Source organism: Vanessa tameamea, chromosome 9 (genome assembly GCF_037043105.1).
Source record: "Vanessa tameamea isolate UH-Manoa-2023 chromosome 9, ilVanTame1 primary haplotype, whole genome shotgun sequence".
In the NCBI taxonomy this organism is placed as follows: Eukaryota; Metazoa; Arthropoda; class Insecta; order Lepidoptera; family Nymphalidae; genus Vanessa; species Vanessa tameamea.
In genome coordinates, this window is record NC_087317.1 from 10,386,788 (window position 1) to 10,414,580 (window position 27,793).

The window sequence follows — 27,793 nt, forward strand, 5'->3', positions numbered from 1 at the left end:
CCTGTGATTTATTAATGGTTACGGCAAAAGATAACTTAATGGGAAATTGAATTCTTTTAAAATTAAAAGGTAAATCATTTGGAATCATTGGGATGCGAGGTATAAGCACTGTTTGACCAACTGCCGGATCAGTCAAAACTGTTGCAACGATCACGTTATTGCGAAGGAATTTTACTTGAAGGCGGGTCCCGTTACATAAATTTGGTGGTTTAAGATTTCTGAGTAAAATTATCGCAGCACCTATTTTTAACTTCAGGGAATGTGGTGGAAGGCCGCTCGGGTTTAAAGAATTGAGAAACTCTTGTGGGTAATGGACAGCATCTTCTTGATCCATTACATTATCAATAGATGTGTAGGTAGTTATATCGCCTGGAAGTTTGGTTAAAATTAGGTCGTTAATTTCGTCAACGCTACTATTTCTCGCCGCCAATATTGCCCTTTGACACATCCATTGGTAATCTTTATTTTCTATTTCGACGATATTAGGGTAAACTTTTGATATTAAATCCTCTATGCTAGTCACTTTTTCTCCTAAATCGCGATCAATTTCAATTTTATTTTCAGAATGAGGTACTTTTCCATCTCCTATTAAAAGTAACTTTGAAGGAAAATTTGTACTTCCTCCTCCCAAATGTGCTCTCATATTCGTAGATAGTTTTAAGGTATGGACAAATTTCCATAACGGTGAACTTTTAAGGCAAGACCTTACAATGTCTGCTCTAGGTCCTCTTAAAATTACCGGTAAAGTTTGTCTAAATAAATTACCAACATCTGTGTTTTTATTGCTTATTGTTATACGGTCAATTATGACAACCCTTTTCTTAAACATAAAAGAAATATTGTACAATAGTGTACGATTGCGAATATTTTTTTTGTTAACAATTCGATGCAGGTGTATCGGCATCTGGATGTAAGACAAAAGAAAAAGTCAATTGTAAATAAATAAATCACAAACAAAATTCATACTCTGCCAAAACAAACAAACCTTCAACAGGAAATGTAATAGTAAATCTGAATGACTTTTATTTGTCTTGGATTAGGAGAAAAGTTCATGAATTGTAATACCTGACGGTAGACATGTTTGCTTAAACACTCAATTTTGATTCTAATTTTCTGTCATTATATAGGACCACTATGTACGTATAGGGTTTAAAAAAATATCAAGAAGAAGTGTATTTATCGATAGACCAGATTTACAAATTTGGAGTATATCATATATTTACAAACCTACCTTGGCTGACACCGCCTCCAAAAATAACAATAATTTTAACTATAATATATTATCGTAATAACTTTGCTGACTTTTAAATAGTCTAAATATTTTTAATTTCATTTTACATAGTATAAATCTAAAAAATATTGTGATCATTGTTTGTTATTCATAGGTTTGTGTTAAGTTAGATTTAAAGTGGGTAGGTACATACTTATCTCCTTGCGTGGAAACACAGAATGTACCTACATATTGGTAAGTAGAATAAGTTACTTGATTATTAAGTTGTAGAATAATAAGCAATTATTTTTTACTTTTTAGAGCATATTACTTTTTTTCTCTTTTGAAGTCGGTTTTTTTTTTGTCAAAATTTTTGTTTCTAAAAGATTCGGCCGAGTATCGCTAACATGCTCCTTAGAATTGTTCCGTTCCCTTCCGTACCGTTACTTTGTCAAGGATCCTATGCTCAGAACCTTACCAAACTTTCACCATAGTACCCTTGAAGTATATCCTTTATAATAAAAAAAGAATCATTAAAATTGGTTGGCACAATTTTGAGTTATTCACCTATTTATCGCGCACATACATAATGCACATTTAAGACTTATATCGTTTTCATAGGGATACCATCATCGTAACAGGATAAAATTAAAATGGGGCCCCACGGGAAGCACTACCTTTCAAACAAAAAAAAATTATCAAAATCCAGTGAAAAGTTATGAGGTAACAAACATATAAAAAAAAAAAATACAGACGAATTGATAACCTCCTCCTTTTTGAAGACGGTTGAAAACAAATAATATTAACTTAAACGTAATAAGATAAACAAACCGAACAATAAGAAATTTAGATTGTTTCTCCTTTGGTGTTATTATTTCATAAGGTGATTATAGTACAACCGTGTTGAATATGCTTGAACGTAATAGAAATTACTTGAAATATTGAACTACTAATTTATTTGTGTAGTCATTTTAAACGATATTCACCTATTTGCTTATTTGTTTATTATATAATTTATTTTCTCAGTGATGATTAATCTGCATCGGTGAAAGTATCGCTCGCCATTTTGAACTTTTTTACGTGTGTAATGTAATTTTTATACCTTATTTATACCGTGAAACGTTTGAATTGTTTACTTGGAAAGTACGAAGGAATGTTCATAGAAAATTTATCTTATATCGTAAGTTAAAACTACAGCAGATTATGATTTAAATGTAATCGATTTTAAACGATAAAAAATAATGAGCAAATAAGCTGATAACAAAACCTAATTTTGATAAATAATTTAACTATTAAGAATGTTAATTTTTTTAAGTCGTTATGTGCATTGCTACTTCGCAGAACTACACCGCGGGTGAGAGTGGCGAGCGCGGCGGCGGGCTGACCCGCCTCCCCCTCATCCGCCGCCGCGCCCCGCCTGCTAGCACACTCTTAACAAATAGACATATAGTGTCACGGACTTTTTTTTTATTATTAAAAGAGGAATATATCTTTTATACACATTTTTTGAGTAACTTAAAACGTTTATGCTGCGCACGCATCGAAAGTCCATAAATGTGAATAATTTTCCCCGTTTTTGCAACATTTCTCACTGTCGCTGCGCTCCTATTGGTCGCAGCGTAATGTTATATAGCCTAAAGCCTTCCTCTATAAATGGACTATTCAACAAAAAAAGAATTTTTCAAATCGGACCAGTAGTTCCTGAGATTAGCGCGTTTAAACAAACAAACAAACAAACTCTTCCGCTTTATATATTAGTATAGATTTATCACTAAAAGTAACTTTCTCGCGCGCTTCTATGTTAATATGTAAATAATTATCTTCCGAGTAATAAACATTTAATACTAAATTTTATTAGAGAAATTTGACAGGGATCGCTTATAATTTTTTGCACATCAGAACGAGAGATTTATTTTTGAATATTTTATAATCGAGTTTTGCGATCATTATCTGGTTGCTATATCGAAATAGAATTGTGACCGACTTGATAATTATTCGACACAGTGATCATACGGGTTTTTTTTTATTATAATATAGGAAAGTGGCCGAGCCACCTGATGGTAAATTGTTTCTACCGCCCATAGACATTAGCGCTATAAGAAATATCAACCATTCCTTAATGTTGTCTCCTTGTAGTTACATTCAGCCTTAAAACCGGAATACAAAAATACTAAGTATTAAGTATTACTGTTTGGCGTACCTGATGATCTATAAATGTATTTGCCTTATTAAAAATTTTAATGCATCTCATTGCGTTACATTTGGTAACTATAGTCTAAAAATAAATGTATATTTCTTTTCAATGTTCTTGCTCTACGCTGTCTGGCAAAATAATTCACATTTCTGAATCGCGCAGGCGATGTATTAGCTGTAGGTATATAATATATGGACTAGAATTATAATTATTTTATACTGATAACATTAATCTATACGAACAGTGTTAAGAACTAGTTTTATTTACCATTCGTTCCCCGATAATGATTCAGGTTTAAACAACTAATGTTCTTATTTCAACACTAGCGACCCGCCACGGCACGAGTGCAATTTAATATATAGAAAATTATATGATATATAGCCTATTCCAATGAAAGTAGGAAACGAGGTAAACAAACTTTGGATTTATGTATTTTTTGCGGTTCGCTAATAACTCAGCTGTATTGTGTTCTACTATAATTTTTACACTTTAATTTTACTTTCAAAATTTCGATAACAGTTTCGTCGACGTTCAAAATTTTTTCGCAAATCCAAAATGAATATCATAGATTAATCAAGGTCTCGATAATATCGCGTCAATTTGCTGTCAAATGTTGTTTATTTGGCTTTTTCCTGATATGGTTGGAATAGAGTATAGGTAATAAAAAATAAAAGGTATGATTTATATACTTATAGCAACCAAGAATAACTTAACTTTCTAGTTTCTACCAATGAAAATTTTAGCAATGGATTAGTTTCCGAGATTACCACCCAACATACAAACAAAAATATTTCACCTTTTTATAATATTAGTATAGATTTCATTATGGTATATTGTTCAGCTCCTGAATTTAATCCTAATCTTGAAGTACATACAAGCAGTTTCATATTGCACATAATTTTTCATTACCTGTTGGTGTGACTTCATAATTGATTCCTGCCACCGCATGCCAGTGCATGTAGGCAGAACAATGACTCTGGCGTTTATTATTATTGATGCTAATTGAATATTCATTCACAAACACTCGGTGATAACTGTTGTCAACCTTGTGTCCATTCGGGTGTGACGTCGCATATACATACATTGTATTCAGAGCTCTTGATTGACAGGATTGAGAATCAGTAACGAAATATTTCTTTGAAGGGAAATTATTATTTTGCAAACGGACAGTACAAAAATAAGTTATTATGTGTAACATTAATAATGAACCTTCAAACTATATTAGTTTTTAATTCTATATAATTACATTGATTATTAATATTTAATGTTTTTACTGTTAAGTTGAGGCCTTTTCAAGGTTTTTATTCCACCTCGCTACTTTAATGCAAGTTGTTGGAAATATATAGGATAGATTTTTATGCGTGCAGGTTTCCCCACGAATTATAAATACAAATTAAACATATGTAAAATGATGTGGTTGCATGATTTTGAACCCGCAATCATCGCTTAAAATTCACATGGCTTAGCAACTTGCCCACCGGGGCCCACAACATGGCTGATCTTCGTCTTCGTACTTATATTATAAATACGAAAGTATGCTGTGTCTGTCTTTTGCTCTTTCACTGCTAAACCACTGAATCGATTTTGATGAAATTTGCTATGCAAGCTTGGACTCCAAGAACATAGCCTTTCTAACCTAACTTAAAACCTGACAACCAATTTTTAAAATGCGTGCGAAGCCGCTGTCGTTGGCTAGTAAGTTTATTTTATAACTATATGATTTATTTATTATATAATGTTGACACATTGGTACGTAAGTTTTTTTTCATTTGTGTGTTGTTTCATTATTTGCACTTTGATCCCGGTGATAGAGGTCACGCTTGAGAACATCTCTACGTGTGGATGCAGTCTAAAATTAAACGGCATTGTCTAATAAATATTGTATGCTTTTTAAGATAATATTATGTCCAGCTGTTGGTCACTTATCAATTGACTCATTGCCATATCAATAAGTACTGTGATTTAAATCTATAATTGAGTTTGATAAAGTTTGTCGTCTCATTGGTTGTTGGTATCCAATCATTGGCCGCAATTGATCACCAAGCGCTTTCTTTATTGACTGGAATTGTTTGCACATTGTACAATTGTTTGCAAATGATTTATACTTAGTATAAGTATTATTTATAGCGCATGGTATTGCATGCTTAGACTTGAACATCCGTGTTTTGATTTAAAAAATAGTAATGCTTCATTACTTTTATTGTAGTCTAATGGGTATATGATAGGACCGTACAATTTGTTGCGGTCTGGATCTTTCCATGTAGTTTTTGCAGAATTAAAAACGTATCTTTTTTCTATCCCATGTTTAACATTACACGAGAATGATTAATTCTTTGCTTGTAAATAAATTGTTTTTTTAATAAATTTAGTTTTTTTTTTTTAAGAACGAAATCTTCAAATTTAAAATTGTGTGTAATGGTACGATAAACCACTTTTATAATATTATCAAAATCACAGTAATGTTGAATCAAGTAGGTAGACTTAACTGCATGTAATGCTACTTCCTGTTTAGAATATGCATTCAACCGATAACACTGAATATTTAAATGGTGAAAAAAGAGTAACTAGATTCTTTTCCACCAAATAAGTTACATGTACCATCAAATTAATTAAGTACAAATATTATTATTAATCTATGAAAGTCAATAAATGTTAAGTTCACTATTTTTTATCGTCTACGCAATAAATTGTCACGTAAAAATATATATCTCTTAAGAAATGTTTTACAAGCAAAATTATTAGTAAACTATATAACATTGTAAAGTTTCAACATTTTGCTTGGAATGTCTTACGATCATTACATCTTAATGATAGCGGTAAAAACCATAGTTACGATCGTGGGACATAATATGGAGAAATATATATATGTTTTGTGGGATTTCTAAATATGTTAGCTAGTATTTTAATTAGATTATTATTACAACGTAAGACGTCAAAATTTCGGTGGCCTTTTATGTGAACGTAGACCTTTACGAATTTATTACACCTGTATTTTTTATTTGATCACATTACTATTTAAGTTTCGTACTGAAATGTTTGATGATTTGTTTTAGCTTGTAAACGATATCTGTTACTACACCCTGTACGATTTGATAAGATACTCTTTGCTAGGAAAGCGAGTATTCAACTTTACCATTTTAATTAATCTTTCCGCGAAGTTGACGACGTCAATTATTCTCAGACATTCACGGTGCAAAGAAGCGCTGAGAAAACGGAAGCTTTAAGTAACAGTAGTTAGTAGTTGATTGCATTTATCTTACCAAGAATCTGTTATCGTTTTATGTCTAGGTTTTTGGGGCTAAGATCTATTTCTACCATATAATCTTTAAAAAAATATTGGGGTAATTGAATTTGCTGTCTTTACTCAGTCGTTCCACTCACACTAAGGCACTTTGTAAGGATAAGCGTCACTCATATTTATGCAAAATGGTATTAAACAAACGCGGGGGTGCGCCTTTGTCGAAAACACTTAAAATTTTTATTAATCTGACCTGGAGTTTGAACTTAGGATCTCAGCCTTATAAGCTATCCACTAGATCAACGAAACAATCCAGAGAATTTACTATAAATACTCCTTGTCTTAGATCACCCGATGCAGTCATGTTTGAGCAATATTAAAATTACTATTTGTTTGTAACAATATATTACTTTGCAAATATATCGTCGATAAATTATATGAAATATGTAACGTGCAAAGAGTTATTCGAACTTAAGATTTATCTTTAACTAGCTGTTTCTATAACTTGGACGCGTTGAATTTGAATCGGATTTGGTTCACAATTTCATGGGGTTTTTTTTTCGCGCAATATTAATTATTTTTCTTAAATAAAAGTAGCCTGAGTTACTCCTCGTAACATTAGCTATCTGTCACCGAGTCCCTGAGATTAGCCGGAACAAATAGGCTATTATTTCGATATTATAAACAGACACTTCAATTTTATTAAATTGTAAAGCTCCTCTTACACCAATAACAACAAGAAAGACAGTGGTGATGAAAATTAAAATGATTAATAAAAACTGATTGAGATTTCTATATCAAATATCATTCAAATCCGATGAGCCGTTCAAACTTGGTTGAGGAGACACTTCCAAACACAAAGTTTCGGTATTAAGACAATATAGTTCGTCAATTGCATATGTTATTCTCAAGTGTTATACCTAGTGACTTGTAGACGGATACCGGTGAGCTAATGACTCAATGCGTTGGCATTTAAACTCGGGTCGAATGGATTTGATCGTAATGAAGCAGTTGTTCGTTGAATTCTTATTGTAAAAATATATTTTATATGAATTATGATGATACACACTGGCCGCAGCGAGAGTAACATTTTGTGGTCGAACTTTGAACACAACAGATTTTTAATCATAAATCAATAATTAATTAATTGTTATGGAATGTTGTGATGTTAGAATCACTTAATGTAATATTCCTTTCTAGACGACCTCCGTGGTCGAGTAGTGTGTACACCGGTTTTCATGGGTACGCCACTCCGAGGTCTCGGGTTCGATTCCCGGCCGAGTCGATGTAGAAAAAGCTCATTAGTTTTCTATGTTGTCTTGGGTCTGGGTGTATGTGGTACCGTCGTTACTTCTGATTTCCATAACACAAGTGCTTTAGCTACTTACATTGGTGTCAGAGTAATGTATGTGATGTTGTCCAATATTTAAAAAAAATTAATATTTATTTAAGATATATTGGACTTGATTTTATATTATTAAATGATATATTTTCATCTTTCCAGTTGAAATATATCTATCACCGGTAGAAACTCACTGCAGCAACGTCGACTACTTCATACCAGATGAGAACAACGAGACCAAGGGACTCTCCGACGATGCGATGAACAGGTCAGTAAAATATTCTAATTTACATTTACTTACGTAGTTAACAAATATTCCACCAACAAATTACAACATTAAATGTTTCTATTAAGAATAGTATTGACGAGCGAATTTGATACATAAAAGAAAAAAAAACAATTAAGCTGCAAGTCCTTGAAGGTAAGATTTGCAGCATATTCCACCACGCCTCTGCAGTACGTTTACGATACACAAGTGGTATGCAACCTGGATGTGTCAAATCATATTCTTCCGTCGAGTGTGAGATGATTTAGAAACAAAAGTTAAACCTCAAGTGGTGTTTGTCCGGGTTTGAAATCTTTTGTTATGATTTAAGTTTTTAATAATCTCTGCTATATTATTATTATTATAGCATCAGCTGGTAAAATGGTGAATATCGAAAAACTATGAGTGCTATTTAGTTTTTGGTAACAAGACTACTTGTTTAGCCATATGCCGCTGTATATATTTGGATTAGGTTGACAAATGGGCCACCTGATGGTAACCACCTACCGCATCACATCAATGCGCCTTGGGAGCTAAGATATTATCCCTACAGTTAGGCTCACTCACCTTTAAAACTATAACAATATATGTATGTATAATATATATTGGAACTACCTCGTTTAATAACTAGCTACACATCTCGCGATCCCAGACTCAAACCCTAGGTTAGGCTAATAGAAACTAATTGGCCGATTTTAGCCAGGAGGCCCTCATCACCCATTGGTTATGTACATCAAATATACAATCACACGACCTCAGTCGACGTCGACGAGGGGAATTCTAAAACGGTTGGCAAAATATTTTTCCTATTGGTCATACGACCGAGTGACTGTTTTTTCAATAAAACCGGTTTCGACTAAGATTTAATTCCGATCTGGAAACCAGTAAGCACAGTTTTATCAAAAAAAAATACAATATGTTAATTCAAATATGGATCAAGTTTACGAATTTACCAACGAATAAGTCTATTGTATATAATAAATCCCTTTGCCTATTAATAATATATATATATATATATATATAATTATATAAAAAATGTAAAACACTTTTTGAAATCATTAATTATATTAAATTCTAATATCGTTAGTGTCCAAGTATATTTAAATGAATTGACACTATGAAAGTAACAGTCATATATCCTACGACGCAATAAGGCCTTGCAATCAAAGTGGGCCGTAGACACCAATCTGATCAATTGATTGTAACCAATTCAACTATTGTTTTTGTGCAACTGATCTTAACATATATTTCGTCCGTACCTATGAACTGATATACAGTTAACTCACAAACGGCTAAACCGATTTTAATTTATTTTTTTGGGTGTATGCTTTGTTGGTTCAGATTGGACCCGGTACAGCGCTGCGATGAGATTCCAGGATTTTATGTACACGTAGTTCTTATATGTCTAGTTTATTATAATTTTCTTACTTCTGTGATCATAATTAAAGTTAAACTAAATAAAGTACTCTGCAAATATCTGTATACTTAGCCGTAGGGTTTTGTGCAAACCCGTCTGGGCACGTACGTAAAACACAAGCAGACATCCTCACTATACTATCCCTCACCGCCAAGCACGAGATTAACTACAAACACAAATTAAGCACATACAAATTATGTTATACTTGCCTCGGGTTAAACCTGCAATCGTAGGTTAAGACTCTCGCATCTGTTGTAATAAAATTGATTTTGTTATTTACAGGCTGCACATGGCTCGTTCCACGGTGGCGCTGTTCATCGTAGCGTTCCTGTCGCTCTTCATCGCTTTCTGGACCGGAGTAGTCGGCTGCTGGAAGCGCAGTCCCGGCAACATCACCGCCACTGCTATCCTTATGCTTGTCACATGTAAGTATTTGATCAATATTAAGCTTTATAGCTTTAAAATAAGATTCATTTTTGGTTTTGATAACGATACCGAAATCTGTCTTTGTCATTATTCTTTATGTCAGTTACAATATTACACATAGTTTTGAACCTGTCTGAAGTATTTTTTGCCGAAATATCAAAATCAAATTCTTCTTCGCTTACAATTAGCTTAGCCCATATATACAAGTGAATTTTCAAATGTTCTTGGATGGCCAAAACTGAAACGTCAGTCGAGTGAGTAGCAGTCCTTTTCAAGCCAAAAAAAAAAAATAGAAGGATGATCTTAATAATAGTCATTAGTTATGTATAAATGATATTACTAATTTATTTCAGACATAAAGTCCATATAAAAACTTAAAAATACAATAATAAAAAATCGATTGAATACTATTCCAGGTTTACTTTCGGCTGGTGCTATGGCATTATGGCATGGAGTGGAGTTCTACGAGAAGGAAAAAGTTGTAGGAGAAGAATACTATCAGCAGTGGCCTAATGTGAGTTCATTACCCTTAAAAAAAAGCAATATTTAAAGTGGTATGATTATGATGTCCTGTCAGATTTCGTTCACGTCGGCTGTCCTCAAGAGAGAAAAGTCATCTGCGTGGGACAGATTATAGTGTACAAGTGCGTGCGTACAAAGATGCACTCACTATTTCCTTACTCCAATAATCCAATGGGTCGGCATTTCCGACACGGCCGGAAAGAGTTCAGGCGCAAAACCAACGACTTCCCGTACTTTCCGAACTTTCCGAGGCGCAACATTGTAAATACTGCCAAATAATAAACTCTGGGTTGTTTTGAATAAACTGAGAATTTATCAGCAAAAAACTCAATGACCTTGTTCAAACCAACCATTAGACCTTCAATGCAGTCCCACAAGTCAGAGGATAAGACACAATGACAAGGCATCTTGAAAGTTATTATTTTTTTTAACCTTTTAATTTATAAACTTTATTTATATTTCAAAAGAATTCTTATTTATATTATTATCTATATAATAAAATATGAATTGAAATAATACTTTTGTACCCAATATGACATTCTTACTGAAGTGCGTACCTTGCACATGTTTTCGATACGCCATAGTCATGTGCATAGATTATACAAGGAAAACTGTATTTTACAATATGGGCTTCAAAATTACAATTAATATAGATATTTCTACGACTTAATCTGAAAGAACTTGACTCGACTCCAAAACAGGTGTTAAAAGACTACTCTTCAATTTGGTACGATTGGTCCTACATCCTGGCTTGGTTATCCGTGGGTGTTTCCTTCGGGAGCTCCATACTTTTCTTCTCGGCGGCGATTTGCCTCGACAAAGAGAAGCGTCGCGAACAGCAGAATAACGTGCAGTACATAATGCCAGGTTAGACGGCCATCTTGCGACGCCATTTCGTGCGGCGTCCGCCATTTTGTGAAGCGGTGGAGTTATTAACGCTTGACGGTTAAGGATACCTTTTTTAAGATGCGATGAACTTTTGTACATTTTTTACGTGCCTTCGTTACAGATTATAAATAGTACACATTTATTATATATCATTATGTATTATTATGGATAAAACAAGCTGTTTAAGTGTGAATATATAAAGACATTATTATTTTTAATATCATTATTATCTAAGTTTTCATTTCTATATCATTAGGTATATATTTAATGAATTATCTAAATATATTTATGTATGTATATGTAATAATATCATTTCATTTATTTAACTATATATATATTCAACATCTGTTCATTATGAGGTACAAATTATTGAATAGTTTACAGAAGGCAGACTTAACCTAGACTAAGTGAACAGGTAAGTGAATATATTTACTAACAAAATGCTTTCTTTTTTTTCTTTTCATGTTTCTCTGAAACGTGGCTACTGCGTTTAACGGACGACGGATATGCGACCGAAAATAACGCATAATTATAATAAATACGCTATCTTAATATCTGGTTTACGCCAACGCCATACTAACTCGCTTACCAAATAATATTAACACATGGGAATGTATATAATGAACATAACTCACCCTCTACGTACATACTGTTCGTTCAAATGTGCACATTTGTTTTTGAACACCCGATTCCTCTTCCGCACGTCTCCTGATTATCGTTCTCTGAAATTACATATTTGTTACCGATTGCCGATTTTAAAATAAAACACGCGTTATAAAATATTATTACTTCATTAATTGAAAATTGCACATCTGGTATTCGCCCTTTTCTCAAAAACGAAACCTCCATATTATACATAATCAAAACATGCAATATCATCTTACAAAAAATATAAATTAAAATACACTTTTACTTTTTAAATTCACACACTCAAATGTTCATTTAAACATTGCACACACACACACACACGCCGTGCACACGATGTGGTAATGCGGTATAAACCAGATATTGCGAGATAACGTCCGCGTGTGGTACGACTGGTCGTACATGGTGGCGTGGTGCGGCGTGGGCCTGTCCCTGCTGTCCGCCATCTTGTTCTCCTCGGCCGCCATTTGCCTGCGCGGCGAGCGGGAGAGAGAAGAGGCGCTTAACATGCAGTACCTCATGCCGGGTAAACGCTTCCGTCATTCATTCATTTCCATCGGCTTCGCTAAGAGCTTACCGCGATTTTGAGGATTTTCCAAATTTCAGAAGGGACCACCATAAGCAGGAATACTGTTGAAAATACACACGTTATTGTTTCTGTTGTACATAAGACAATTTCATATTCTGTTTTCTGATTCCTGGGTGCATGTGTTTAATTAATTGTAACGGATTGCGATAACATGATGAATAATCATTGAGGATACTTACCGATTAAAATATCTTTTTTTTTTTTATAAATAAAGTAATAGTAAATAAAATCTGTTTATTAAAATAATCAATTTTTTCTTACATTTTGCCAATTTTTTTTTACTGAATAGTATAGTTTGAATAAAACATTTTTTATTAATCTGTGAAAATTATTCGTTATTAATTAATATTTCTCGTATACAGTGTACCCACAAAAGCAGCAGTACGCTTACGCCGGGTATCCACCTCCACAAGCCTACCCCGGGCCTTACTACCACGGCTCGCAGTACGGCCCCTACAACTACTGAGCATGCGACCAGATGAGGGACATAGTGGCGGCGCACTTCGCCAACGCCCCCGCCCCGCAGGCACCCGCGCGCAACCCCTCCCCCAATAACCCCTATCGACAGCATTCGACCTCCTCCATAGAAACATATAACTCCCACCGTAAAATAAAACGGCCCAAACTCGGCGACAAGAAGGTCTACCGACCCGTCCAGAGGCACACCCTGTCCAGAATAGACGAGACCCCTCCTCAAACTCTGCGACCGAGATCCAAGAGCCTTCAGCACTCAGCGGAGTTCTCGTCCACGCGGCCCATGCTGCGGTCGCGCTCCAACGTGTCGGCCGACACGAGTCGCAGCGTGCCCGTCTGCAACCAGAGTCAGGACGTGGAGAACCAAATGGCGAGCACCAGTCCGCATTACGCCGAGCCCAAGGGCTACGACTCCGGCTCGTCGGACGAGCGGCCCGCCTCGATGATGGACCTCCCGATCATGGTCCCGTTGGACCCCGTGACCGGCGCGTACATACCCTATCCGGAGTACGCGTACTACCACGACGACAATTGTCAACTGAGCCGTTACAAATCGAAGGGGAACAAGAGAAAACAGTCTTCCAAAAACAATAATTTGTTCTTAGCATTCATGTATTAGCGCGGTTGTATTGCATGGAGTCATAATATTAAATGGTTACGAGTTTCGAACGAATGCCGTTACAGTGTATGACGCCACACCCATATGTTTTTCTATAAAAGTTGCTTCCTCGATTGTCGTAACAATCATACACTGTTTTTATAATGGGTGACCCGAATCTGGTAGAGTAAAATTAGTTCTTATTGGCACTTTTTATTAAAGCAGAGGCTGAAGTTATTCGAAGATTCAAAATGAACAGTACTCTTAATAATGTAGTTCTGATTTGGTTTATTTTAATTATACCTGACAAAATCATCACAATGACGATTAGAGGTCACATGGAAGATTGCTTGGTAACTTTAGGTTGTCTATGTACGGAAAAAAAATAGACAAATGTAAGTATTATTTTGTTAGAGCTAAAATAATTATTATGAAAAAAAAGTCCTTATGTAAATGTTAGCTTCGAATGAACTTCTGCCTCTCCTCTGAGCACGGCTTTACGAAACTCTAACACCACCGTTATTTCGAAACTTAACGAGTTTCCATTTTTTCGAACAATTTATTACGAATTTAGTTATAAAATGTATCAAGGTACTTGTTAGATGAATGTAGGTACTTTAATAATTTAGGAGTAAGTCGTTCACGACTCCGCCATAAGTATCGAAAAACAAATTTTTTTAGCGTAAGACTTTAAGATGTAATTATTCCTTTGAATCGGTTTGAATGCATACTTTCGTATCGAATTAAGTGCCTTACGAATTCTTAAATGCTCATTATACGTATATATAAGAATAAAACATATCTTATTCTAGTTTTTTTTTTTTATCTATTAATCATGTTATGTAGCAATGATCGAAGAAATTCGTAATTGTAGTTTTGTATGATATCACAATAAATTTATATTTGAATATGACTGAAATTTATAAATCCGTCCTTTGACATTTCAAAATTTACTTATATTCGTTAATATCATGGAATATTGTGTATTTTATATTTCATAGTCACATTAAATATTTGTTTAGTTAAGTATCACTGTAAATTAATCAACTTAGATATATTTTGGTATTATGTATTATCATTGGAGATTTTAGTATATTTTCCATTTGAATTTGTATTTAAAATATCGAAATAAAAATTGTAAAATTAACATGTTTGTTTTTTTAGTAGAGTATATTTAAAAAAAAAAACTTTGCAGTCTAAAATAAAAATGTATATTTATTTTATATAAATATAATATTATGGCTTATGGATGGAATGGAATGAGTATCACATCACAAGTTTTATCATTAAGATTATTTTGACTTGTCTTAATCATCACTTTTAATACACGAAACAAATGAAATTGTGCAAAAACACACAGACAAAAAGAAAATCTAAAATATATTCTTATAAATTTGTGTAGTTAATGCAATTAACTTTATTACAGTGATAAAACATTAAGAAATAATTGAAAAATTAAATTTATAAAAGTAAAAAATATAACATGTACTTCGATTTCATATAAAAATTCGTAGTAGTCTAAACACTTACTGTGTGTAAGGTTTATAATAAAAATTAAATTGTGCACAAGAAAATCTATCTAAACTATCACAACACAAATCGTTTTCAAAATCACACATGGGGTCCTTATTAAATGTATTTATCAAAATATAAATTGATTTGTTGTAAAAAATATTAAATTATTAAAAAAAAAACAATTCATATAGCCGTATCGATCATAGGTCCTGGGTGAGATAGCGCTTGTTTCCTTTCTTGCACCGCTGTGACCAGTTTCCTGTAAGGCCCTAGAGGAAGGCCGAGAGATTTCAAATCGCTTTCAGTGAGTAACATGAGGGCGTCTAGATCTATTTGTTCGTCTTTAAACTTCTGTATATATTGCGCGAGGCCCCATGCAGTAAGAAATCGTTCGAGTGAAGAGTACCCCGACTCCTCCGCTTCGGCTTCTTCGTCTGATGTTATTGTTGAGCTTCCTGGAAAGTTATTAACTACCTCTTATTCGGCTGTTCATAATTACACTTAGTCATTATTTTTTAATTAAAAAATAAATAAATTAGCACTAAAATACTACAAAAACATAATCTACTTAAATGTCATTGATATTAAACATGGTATGGTAATCATACATAATTTCATATTTGTAGAGTATTAGTAAGATATAATACAATGAAATATTCATATGAATTAAATATGTAATAAAAAAAATCGTATTTGAACAGTTGCGATTTGACGACACTTAACAGTGTTTGAGTTTTTATATCATTTTGTCTTGACTAAAATTAAACAATCGTTTTCACATAGTAGTAAGATTTATTATTATTTTTAATATTTGAATGAACTATTGTTTTGTTTAAACATTTCTATTGTCTATGTTTACAACCTTGTATATTTAGTGACGTAATTTATAATGTAACAGTATTTTTTTTTTAAATTATTGATTACATTCATAATTTTAAACTTTATCTATTAACATTATTGTCAAGGGAGCGAGTGTCAATAAAATTAAGAACAAGTAATAAGTACCCACCGGATTGTGTCGAGTTCCACTCAGCGGGCTGGTAGGCGTGTCTCGCGGCGAGAGACCCGGCGGAGCCGATGGATAGCTCCTCGCTGGCTGGTAGCGCACTCAGAGTCGCTGTGATGGACCGCCTGGAATACAAATCCAAGGTTCAAGGATTCTATATTATGATTAATCAAGATATAATACTTTTAAGTCTTATGTTGATAATGTTTTTTTTTATATGCCATACGAAGTCTTGGATATGGGCCACTTATTAAGGGGTACCAATGATGGTAAGTGGTCACTGGTAACTGAAGTCCATGGGTGATGGTCACACACTCTTCAAACCGGAACGACAATACTTTGTATCGTCGTTCCGGTTGAATTTATGATGCCTGGATCTATATATTTTATTGATCATGTTTTCTTTTAAATTTAAGTTGTCGTAAATAGAATATAGTGAATTTATATAACCTGAATGCAACGCTCCCGAAGCCCGGTCTGTCGAATATACTCGCCGGTTCCTGCAATAGGACTTCCTGCCCGATACCGTTGTCCTCAGCTTGCGCTGCTGCTAAGAAGTCCGGCTGACTGGCCGATCTGTTACATAAACTCACTTTACATACATATATAAACAAAGATGGATCTTAGTATATTTGTTTGAGTGTTAATATATTTTGATATCATTCCACCTCATGCCGAACTGTAAGTAGGTTGATGCAGTTGATTTTTAATCAGTGTTAGACATAAAAAATTATGCCTATGTCCTTCATTGGAGTTAAGGCTCAGTGGTTTGACTGATAGACAGACATACATAGACTGAGTTATATTTGTCTTGTAAAATTGTCTATGTCTAAATATATTTGCTTTTGATAAGGTATTTTTCAGTACTCCAGTATTGTCTCCAGGTTATCTTAGAGAAGGGTCTATGGTGGAGGAGTCTGTAGTCTGTAATAATCAGTGTATAGTGTAAATAGTAAATAAACATGACTCAAATATAATAAAGATAATTACAAAGACAAACGTTAGCGTCGGTCAAAAACGTGATATAAAATGACCTCGTCAAAGTGGATTTCCTGGGCTCGTTGTCGGTGAACACGTCGGCGACGGCGCCGCGCTGCTGCGGGCCGGCGCCGAACGTGCCCACGTACATCACCTCCGAGTCGCGCCGCAGCCCGCTCAGGGACGTCACCGAGCGCCGACCCTTCTCCACCTCGCCCACCTGGAACGTTCCATGTCGAGCTTGATGGCGCTACGTTGTATCCAGTCTTTAGTATAACAAGCGCCCAGGTGGAATCAGTCTTTAAAAGGTCTCCCCTATTTCCCAAAAAATATTTTTAAGAGTTTTAGGGCGTCTCATCTATGATCCACTATAATAGTGAGGTGTCCCTCAAAGCGTGACGTCCGGTTTTTCGCACCCCTTTGCACCCTGTGTTAAGACGGGCTTGATTGTACCTGCACTAAAGTCGTCTTAGCATTCAATTCGAGTCGATTTCACTCTGATCACGTGATATCAAATACGTTTGTAATTTCTAACGTTATAAATATTAAAAATCTCGGAACTGACAAGAGGTGTTATTAAATAAACAAATAATATTATTTTAGGAAACGACCAAATGGGTTATCTGCTGGTATGTGGTTCTACCTTCCAAAATCGACTGTGGTATTGTAAGAAAACAAAAATCATTTCTAACACAAAATTTGTCACTGACCACGAGATAACCGCTCAACCTCCAAACTGAAACAGCGATATTGTATTACTGCTTAGCGATAGAATAAAAGGCAAGAAGGTGGAACTCATTCATTCATACGATGATCGATAAATATATGAACGGCTGTTATAATTGACATTTACCTTAAAATCGTCTTTCGCTGGTGTATTCTTCCCCAAAGTACCGTTTCGTAATTTACTGGCGAGAGCTTTCTTGTAGACCGCGCCGCGCCCCCTCGCACCGGAGTTGACCGTCCCCACCAGCGCACTATACGTTGGCCGAGGCTGTTCTTCCAACAGATTCCCTGAGTCAAGAAATTATTTACATTAACGTTAAACATTAAGATCAAAGATGTTTCCATATTTAATTAAGACAAGAGAGCTATTTACAGTATATACTTTTTGGACTTTGGTAAATAAAAAAGATATTAGTCAATATAATCACAGTAACAAAACTGCTCCCACTTGATTTAAACATAAAATTCAAAGACAAAGTGAGAGAAAGAATATCTCTACATATTTATTCACAGAGCGCAAGCCAGGGATGTTATTGGGCGAGATGAAATTCTCAATCAATGTACGTAAATTTAATTTAAAGTCAAATAAGTCTGTATCGATAGAAGTTTTTGCAAGAATTTTATTTAAAGTAAATACAAAATAAAGTCGACTCGACGTCGATTCTTAAAATAACAAAAACAAAAATTTTAAATATTAATACAGAATGAGTTTCGTGAACAAGACATTCGTAGATAATGTCGAAATATCGAGCTCCACCAAATAAAAATAAAAAACATGGTAAATATCCCGTCTTAAATACTGATAGTAATTAATACAGATGTTTTGTGTAGTTGAATGAACTATGTTTTGGAGTTAAATATCAGCACTTTCGTACGAACCTTGACTTGAAGATCGAGTCATTTTTTGCTTTAAAGCCATTAAAACATTACTGGGCCTGTGAGGCATCGGCGTGATGTCCTCGTATCCAGTCTCCCATTCCTTAGCCAATTTCTTTAGTTCCTTCTCCGCCAGCACTTCTGCTTTACTTTGCCTCTTCGTGTACTGTTTTTGTACTTTCTCGTGATCTTTTTTCGCCTTCTCTTTTAATGACTTCGCTTTTTTTCTGAAATTTGTAAATTAACTAATTGTAGTTTCTAATATAATGTACCGAATTAGATGTTTTCGTCTCGACTGCTTAAATAATATTCATAGACTTAAAAAACTCAAAAAATTTCAACCTAAAAAAAACCGTTACTCGTTTATAAAGTCATTCATAAAGTCATACTTGTCATTATGCTCCAATTTCCCCGTCGCTTGGTCCAGAAAACGTAAAATGTCGTCTCGACCGTTGATTCCAGCCAGCTCCTGTGCCGTGTGTCCATCTACGTCTATGGAATACATGTTGGCTCCAAAATTGACAAGGAACGTAACACATTCTTTATGTCCTCTTGCGGCTGCGAGGTGTAGGGCTGTATTGCCAAAGTAGTCGGCTTTGTCAGGCTCTCCCCTGGAATAATAAAAATTGTTAACTAAAATGTGTCTGTATTATACATATAATCAATATCAGTTCTTTTTGTTAGGTAATGAACGAGAGACATTGGCCGCCAATGTTCTCCAATAGTTTGGAATGCACACAAATGAAAGTGCAAATTATTGTAAATTGATTCTAAATGCTAAAAAATATATTTATTCTTTTTTAATTTATTTAAGATTTTAATAACAGAAATAACAATAACAATATTGAATTAAAACTTGTATTTGTATCTTATTTAATAAAGGTAACTTTTACAGTAAAATTATTGTTTACAAATAAATTTTAATTAAACGTGTCAACACAAAAGATAGATAAAATATTTCTGCGAATAAATTAATTAGGATTTGTATCGCTGTTAGTATATCACATTATGCTTCACTGTGGATTAACATCAAACTTATGTAAAGTAAAATGCATCCTCTCCGATTAAAAAGTAGGAAGAGTTCTGTTCTGCTCGACCGAGCAGCCACGGGTTGGCAGATAAAAATCAGCATTTCTTTAAATATACTGATTTTCGCCTACGATATCCTTCACTTCGGAGCTAATATTGAGTTCAACACCAGACATAGCCTTAGATCAACTATTATATTTACTATGACAAAGAGGTAAAATTTGTTAATACTAACTAATGATTAATTTCTAAAAAACAAGTAGTAAAATTCTGCTATGGGATATGAATTACATTTATATTATATCTATCATTATCATAATTAATAAATTGCTCCCATTCGAAGTCGGGGCGAGTCGCTAGTATTCAATAAAAAGAAGAGCATTTGCCATGTCAAATCTCCCGTCTCCTATTATGGACTGAGATGTATTTTATCGCGCTGCCCTATCTCTCTAGGTCTTGGTGAATACCGGATACCGGTCTCACTGCTGGGCAAATACCTCCTCGCCCCTTTGAGGCGAAGATTTGGAGCTTACTCCACAGCGGTGTTTAAATGTGGGTTGGAACAGTGATAGATTTTCATCCCTCACGGAGGTTCTTCGCGATTATATCCTTCACCGGCGTGCACGACATGAATTATAAATACAAATTAAGCACATGAATAATATATTTAATATCCATGTATTTAACTTGGCCGTTCATCCAGAAGTTAAAAGACCGAATATATTATATATTCGGTCTTTTACAATAATTTTCATATTAAAATGAATAATAATCATTGACATTATCAATTATTATCTTGGAAAAAGTGCGATCAATCAGTAATCAAAAGTTTTAGGTTTATCTATATTGATATAAAATATATGGTTAGCAAAATTTTTATTAATTTTTTGCTTTTACAAATATTCTATCATTTATTTTCATTTCAATCGAAAGCTTAATATCGAAATTATTAGAATAAATGAAATTCAGTAGCAAATGAGTTACAATAGCATTACGATAAGCTCACATAAACGTAATCTTCACTGTATTAAACGTATTAACATTAGAGGATTATCAGTATTTGGGGTTCCTTGCTTTTGAGGAAAAATAATGCGTGGTAATCAATATTTATGATTAAAAAAGAGGGGTATCTAATTTGAAGTTATATTAAATAAAACAAATTCAAGCGCCATATTTTCCTATCTGTTCGCTTGTGTAGTCAAAAATTACCAAACGGTTTTTAAACGGTTTCATGAGTGATTCATTGATTCAGGGTTATGTGTGTAATTAATTGAGGTTTTGTGTTAATTGGGCGAAATATGACGACGATTGTTGAAGATGTCATAGAAAATCAACGTCGCCTATGCACCTGCGTGCGTCGCCACCAATCGGTTTACGTATTACAATACAAGCGTTTCTGTAAAATTGTAAACCCTTATTCAGCCCGTGCGGATTCGGGACGGGTAGTAGATTGTAGATATGATAAAAAATAGTTACCAATCGTTGATTAATACTAATTCAATTGTATTTAATAACGGAAAATTGTAACAACTAAATACCTTGCCGGTTCTCGTTTTTGTTCGTATACGTTTGTCTGTGTAATTATCTTTATTAAGTTCATAAGTCTTGTTTAGTTAATATTTACACTATACACTGATTATTACAGACTACAGACTCCTTCAGCATAGACCCTACTCTAAGATAACGGAGACAATACTGGAGTACTGTCAAATACCATATATAGACATAGACAACTTTACAAGACAAGTATAACTCAGTCTGTGTGTATGTCGGTCTATATATATATTTGTTGCTCTTTCACGGCCAAACAGTTTTGATGAAATTTGGTATCAATCAAGCCTGAACCACAAGGATATTTTATGCTTAACACCTGACGAGCAAACTCTAAAACGCGAACGAAGGCGCGGTCGACAACTAGTCATCTATATATGAAGTCCTCTGTATGACGAGGACTGCTATTTATTATGTGTTCGTTTTGTATTTAGTCATACACAAACGAAAAGATTCGTTACACGTCTAATACTGTATCTACGTACCCTCGTCCGCACAGCAGCCTCAACGCCTCTATGTGACCCTCGAAGGCCGCCCATAATGTCGGCGTCATACCGGATTCATCTTTGTTGTTGCATTCTTTTCTCGTCGCTTCTCGCAGGACCTCCAACAGTCCGTCCTTGGCAGCTCTGAAATTACATTAACATAATAGGTATTCATATTTTTATAAGTTCACACGTAAACGATACGAACAAATTAATGAGAAACTTCTGTATGATTATCATTATTGTATATTAAAGTCATACATATATAAGCTACATATATACCTACAATAACTACATTCACCTGGTGGTAGGGCTTCTCGATATTCTAGCGCCAAACAGCAGTACTAAGTATCGTTGTGTTCCGGTTTGAAGGTTGAGTTAGCTAGTTGAACTACGGAGACAAGGGACATGACATCTTAGCTTCCAAGGTTGGTGGCGCATTGGCGATATAAGTAATTATTAATATTTATTACAGTTCCGTTGTCTATGGGCGGTGGTGTCCACTTACATCAGGAGGACCGCTGCTATCCGCCTACATATCATAAAAAAATAAAACATATCGCAATGTATTCTACACTTCAACCCACAAAGATTTTATGTAACCGGTGTGTTGAAAGTAGTACAGAAGCACGCTATTCTACTCCCTTACTAATAGTTCGATGGGAGGGCGTTGCGACCCAATCAAACAGATTCAGAATAACGGTTTTACGTGCTCTCTGATGCATAGAACATCGATACTCCATTGATATTATTTTAAATCAATAACCACGTTACTTTTAGTGCTCTAACACGGAATTTGCAACTGTATAAGATATAGAGCCAGTAAAGAACTATTTTCAACTCAAATAGTGCAGTTGGACAGATTTAGGTTGAAAACAATAACGATTGTGCGTAATACACTATATCCCAGCAATTGTAATACTATAATAAGAATAAAATTATAACAATAGTATTAACGTAAATGGTCGGAAGCAATGAAAAGTGAAGCATGTCATGACAAGGTGTAACAATAGCTAATAATGAATGACTTTCACCGTGATGAGGCAACGTCGCCGTGTGAACAGTCTCCCAGCCGATAGCGCTGAAGCGGCTCATAGGCTGCCGTGGATCAACGCACTTTGTACACAGTATGACATACATTAAAAAAAAAACTGTATTTTTTTTATTACATTATTGCACAAAACAAAATTGACAGTTTTAGTAAGTTCAGGAACAAATGTTTGTGGATATATGTATAAAGGAAAAATAAAATAATTAAGTAGAAATGAATTTACGTATTACCTATGTGCATATGAAATATACATTTTAAATAGAGAGTTTTTTACGGGCTACCGAGAGTAATTTTACCAAACGTTTCTTTTTAATTAAATAAAGATAGCCTACTGGACCGAAAACCAATCCAACCAGGCCGATCAAATCTGAACAAGTACAATCGGGTTCTCATGTACCTAATTTGTGTTCATAAATGATTTTGTGTTCGATAAAGTCGCTGGAGAAGGAAAACATTGTGAGGTACTCTGTACGCGTCAGATTAATTGTCATATCAATTCATCGTTGCCCAAATGGCTAACTATGAGATTCCGACCTCTTGGATTCAAACCGGAGTCGGATCATCAAAGGTTATTATTGGGTTTTTTCTGGAAATTCTTTATACTCCTTGGTCCTGCGCCTGAATTTTTAGAATTGTAATCGATTTACCGTCTCTTAATTTTTTGAGAAAATAGAGTATGCACCAGATGTTACTATCTAAATCGTCATTATACCCATCAGAATTGGAGCAGCCTGATGCTTAACTTCTCCTTAGCAGAAGATAAATTTTTTACGTATAATTTCGGCCCAAATTCGTGTGTTTATTATTTTTTATTAAAATGATTGTGACCGTTTTTTATTACACTTAGTACGTTTACAATATTGACGTTAAGATAAAAAGAATAATATAAAAAATTTAATAGATAAAAGATACCAGCCTGAGGTGGATTATCGTAAATTAATTGTGAATATCTAAGTAATTTGTTTTATCAGTTCTACATTTATATAACTTCGTATTATCTGAAACTCTGAAATGTATGATGTATAAATGATATATATTTTTATCAGACATGCAAGTATTCTCACGATGTTTTGAAAATATCATGAAAATGATGGGTGTTGGTGGCTGGTAGCCGCAATCTTCAATTAAGTCACATTTTTTAACCACCGGACCATCTCGAAATGCAGTCTACGACATGTTATGTTATAAAAAAAAAACACTTTATGGGAAATACCTTCAAAGTTTTGTAAGTTTATTGCGATTAATGTCACATCTGATGATGAGATTAGATGACTAATAGCAAATGGTTAGGTACCGGTGGTTATTCACCTCGCGAACAATGGTACTATTTCACAGAACGGTACTAAATACCTAAGATCTGTCAAAACTTGAATCAATTGCTCGCCTTATTCATTCATTCACAAATATATTATTCCTGTTTATTAATTTGACAACATTGTATAATATCGTTATTTATTTAAATATTTTTTGACACATTCGATTTTTTGTTTGCTGATCATGACCTGAACATTAAAAAACTATATTATAAAAAATACCTTGTTTTTTTTTTTCGTGGTTTCGCGTTATTTGTATTGATTTTATCGGTTAACAATATTTTTATATTACTTTTAAACAGAATATAGGTAAAGGTTTGTAGAGCTTTACAAAATCAGAAGTTGCGTGACTTTAATAAATAGTATATATTCTTTTATAACGAATAGTTTGTTATATAAGAATATATACTTATATAAGAAATGTCGGTAAAACTATATATATTATATATCCAATTTTTGCCCTTCATAACTATATCCTGATATGTTGCTAGCATCACGTCGTAATTTAAATGAATATTCCAAGCGAGAATAAAACGTTTAGGATATTGGATGCATCGAGCTGTCTGAGGAAGACTACAATGCCAGATTCGTACAGGTTCAATTTTAGATTAGATGGTAGAAAATCATTACGACATTTTTAACTTTGGAACTAAAGTCACCTGGGTAAAAGTTTAAGACAAGACACTGCAAAGACAAAGACAAAAACAGAGAGATACGTATTTATAAAAATCTTCAAGGTTAGTTATTTCTGCGTTTAGTATATCGCTATGAGGTTACTTCACTAACCTGACACCTGCATTGATCGATACGCTGATAATATTAGATCAGTTTTAAACTGAATCTAATTCCTTCGACGTTAGGTTCGAATTTGTTTTGTTAATGTCATTATTGCAACATTTTTATCCCTCATACGGGCGAAGTTACTGAAGCGTATACATGCAGGGTGAACTATTGTTTGTTGACTGATAAATTTTAACCGTTGCCTTTTAACGAATCATATGTTTCCCAGATTTTCGCATATAATTAGTTTATCAGATATAATAACTAGGTTTTTAAGAAGTGTTAAGCTGTAATTTGTAATTATTTATTTATAATTTAATCTTATAAAAGTTGACTTCATTCAAATTAACATGTCCCAGCTTATTATGGTATTGAATATTTGGTGTTTTCACAATGTCTTCGAGTGAACTTTACAATCTTTTTACTTTATAATCCACACTTGTACAGGACTCCAGTTATGTTAGTCTGTTTATCAGCTAAAGATTTAGGTGAAATTCATTATAAAATTAATATTTTTAGATTGCTGCATAAAACGTCATTAAACATCGATTTTTTTCATAATTTGCAATAGTGTATTTGTTTCATTATCACGGACCTTTTGTCAGGAGCTCAGCGGACAGTTTACGGAAGTGTAAGGTTGTAGGAAACACGGTCCATGCGCCGTCAAAGCGGTTCAATGTCCTGAATAATTTTGACGAACTAACCGAATTGATTCGCGGTAATTTTCGTGACAAATCCATATCGGTATTCGGTACACAGGTTATACTCATTGTGTGCGAGTTCATTTCAGTTGGTTTGAATTCGTAATAATAACATACGGAATTATTATTAATGCCATAAAAATTTACATTAATAAAGCTTAATTCTACAAAGCGTCTTTTTTTAAGTCACCTTCATTCAGATTTAGGAGCACAGATATGGCTAACTAGTATTACATATGGCTCCATGTTAAGTAGACTACTAGATAGCCACAGAATCTTAGATTTCACGTTTTTAAACGGCCAGCATGACAAGTGTTGTCTGAATAGACCCTCTTCTCGTTCGAGAATGAACTGGAACCACCTGTTATGGATGCTCAAAAGTATTTAGCTTAAAATAGATATATATTTTTAATACTAACTAATTTGTTTTGATCATTAAGTCGGAGGTTTTTCTTCACACGCATACGGAAGAAGCCTGTCTTAACAGTTACTTGATTATAGAAATTGGATATCACTTCCAGTACTTAACTAGAGAATATCCGATTTCTAGTTGGCACGCACTTTGAGGAAGAGTTTAATAATAATTAGTCTTAATACCATTGCTTAAAGTTCTTTTTGATAGTATGCGATATTCCTTTTTTTTTAGTTCTAGGCATGTTTACATGTACGTTATCTTAACCTTTCTAAGTAAATCTGTAACCACATAATGGCAATCTCTTGCCAATTTGGAAGCTTTTATTTTGTAAACCACAAATTTAATATATCTGGTAATATTGCTATCCATTTCTAATGTACTATAACTTGAAGTGGATAACGAATATTATTTTATCGTAGTTTAATTCGAAATAGTGCTGAACAAAATTGATCAAGCATCTTATACGTGGATACTGTTAACAGTAACCATAGAAAGCATTTCAACAGATGTTTTGTTTTAAATCTTTAATAAATATATTTCGTTCGTACGAATAATATTGTTGTAATTGTTATTATTAACTAGTAACAAAATATATAATACCTTTTTTTAATATTTTTTTTAACAATTTAGGCATCTAATTCTATGCGGCATGTGAACCAGCGTGAAGCAATTATTTTAATTAGCAATCTTCTAATTTAATTTAATGAATAAGTGATATGAATAAAGCGCTGAAGCATTTTTAAATTTTGTATATACACAATATAAGGCTTCACTTTCGCGAACTAATTTAGCTTGATTTACAATCGTTATTTAAATAAGTTAAAAACGCAACAATACGGTTTCTTGTTTTAAAAAAGGAGTCAGAAATAGATAATTGCTTATTCTGTCGTCAGCTAGAACCATCGATGAATAATATAATCTTATCTCTTCGACTGGTCAGATAATCGGAATTCCAATCAAAATACTGTGACATGGGTATGTACTTACTTGTGAAATCTATCTGTAGTCATTTTGTACTTTTTTCACACTCTTATTTGAATATTCTCATAAAACTTGGGCAAAAGTTTGTTCAACTCATTTTCAATAACTTTGTCTAAAACCGCGAAATTGATAACACGAGAAAGTTTCTGCTTTGTCACACCTTACACTTTAATTCTTTTAAATTGTATAGTTTTATTTGTATCATAATTTTTTTTCATAAAACACTGATATATTTTATTTTTATTGTGCAACAGTATTTTTACACAATGGAACTTTTTTACAATACAGACAATTTATTTGCAAAAATGTAATTTCGTCAATTTGAATTAATACTGTTTATGTATATAATTTAAAGTTGTATGTTATGTTACAACGAACTTAACCAACGTACACCTGATTCGTGAGAAAAAAAACGAATACCAACTGAGCCACAGTGAATATAGCCACAATAGATTACAATGACCTCGTTGATAAATGTTAGCGCCATCTATTGCAAAACTTCTACATCTCTTATTGAAATATAAAATTTACGAAGTATCACTGAACTTAGGCCATCTATTAATGAATAGTAAACATCT

The 27,793-nt window shown here is 33.8% G+C and overlaps 2 protein-coding genes across 3 annotated transcripts in view; one reads left to right on the top strand and one right to left on the bottom strand.

Moving 5' to 3' along the window:
- LOC113396950 (uncharacterized) overlaps positions 1 to 13,500 on the top strand; it is a 47,530-nt gene extending 34,030 nt beyond the window's left edge. Inside the window, exons 3-7 of one of the 2 annotated variants that reach the window (XM_026635042.2) lie at positions 8,147 to 8,252; positions 9,949 to 10,091; positions 10,509 to 10,606; positions 12,508 to 12,673; positions 13,099 to 13,500. In XM_026635042.2, the coding sequence (XP_026490827.1) occupies positions 8,147 to 8,252; positions 9,949 to 10,091; positions 10,509 to 10,606; positions 12,508 to 12,673; positions 13,099 to 13,202 (617 nt within the window). In that variant the 3' untranslated portion in view covers positions 13,203 to 13,500. Of the gene's footprint in view, positions 1 to 8,146; positions 8,253 to 9,948; positions 10,092 to 10,508; positions 10,607 to 11,315; positions 11,482 to 12,507; positions 12,674 to 13,098 lie in introns of both variants that reach the window. The other variant, XM_026635041.2, reaches the window with a different exon arrangement.
- Positions 13,501 to 15,495: 1,995 nt separating this feature from the next.
- Positions 15,496 to 27,623, bottom strand: LOC113396972 (pre-mRNA splicing regulator USH1G). Its single transcript, XM_026635077.2, has 9 exons — positions 27,222 to 27,623; positions 21,975 to 22,118; positions 19,299 to 19,520; positions 18,913 to 19,136; positions 18,161 to 18,321; positions 17,364 to 17,527; positions 16,780 to 16,905; positions 16,333 to 16,454; positions 15,496 to 15,778 (listed from the first exon to the last, which is right to left on the bottom strand). The coding sequence occupies exons 1-9, from the start codon at positions 27,242 to 27,244 to the stop codon at positions 15,507 to 15,509; spliced, it is 1,458 nt and encodes a 485-aa protein (XP_026490862.1). The 5' UTR covers positions 27,245 to 27,623; the 3' UTR covers positions 15,496 to 15,506.
- Between the last annotated feature and the right edge of the window lie 170 nt (positions 27,624 to 27,793).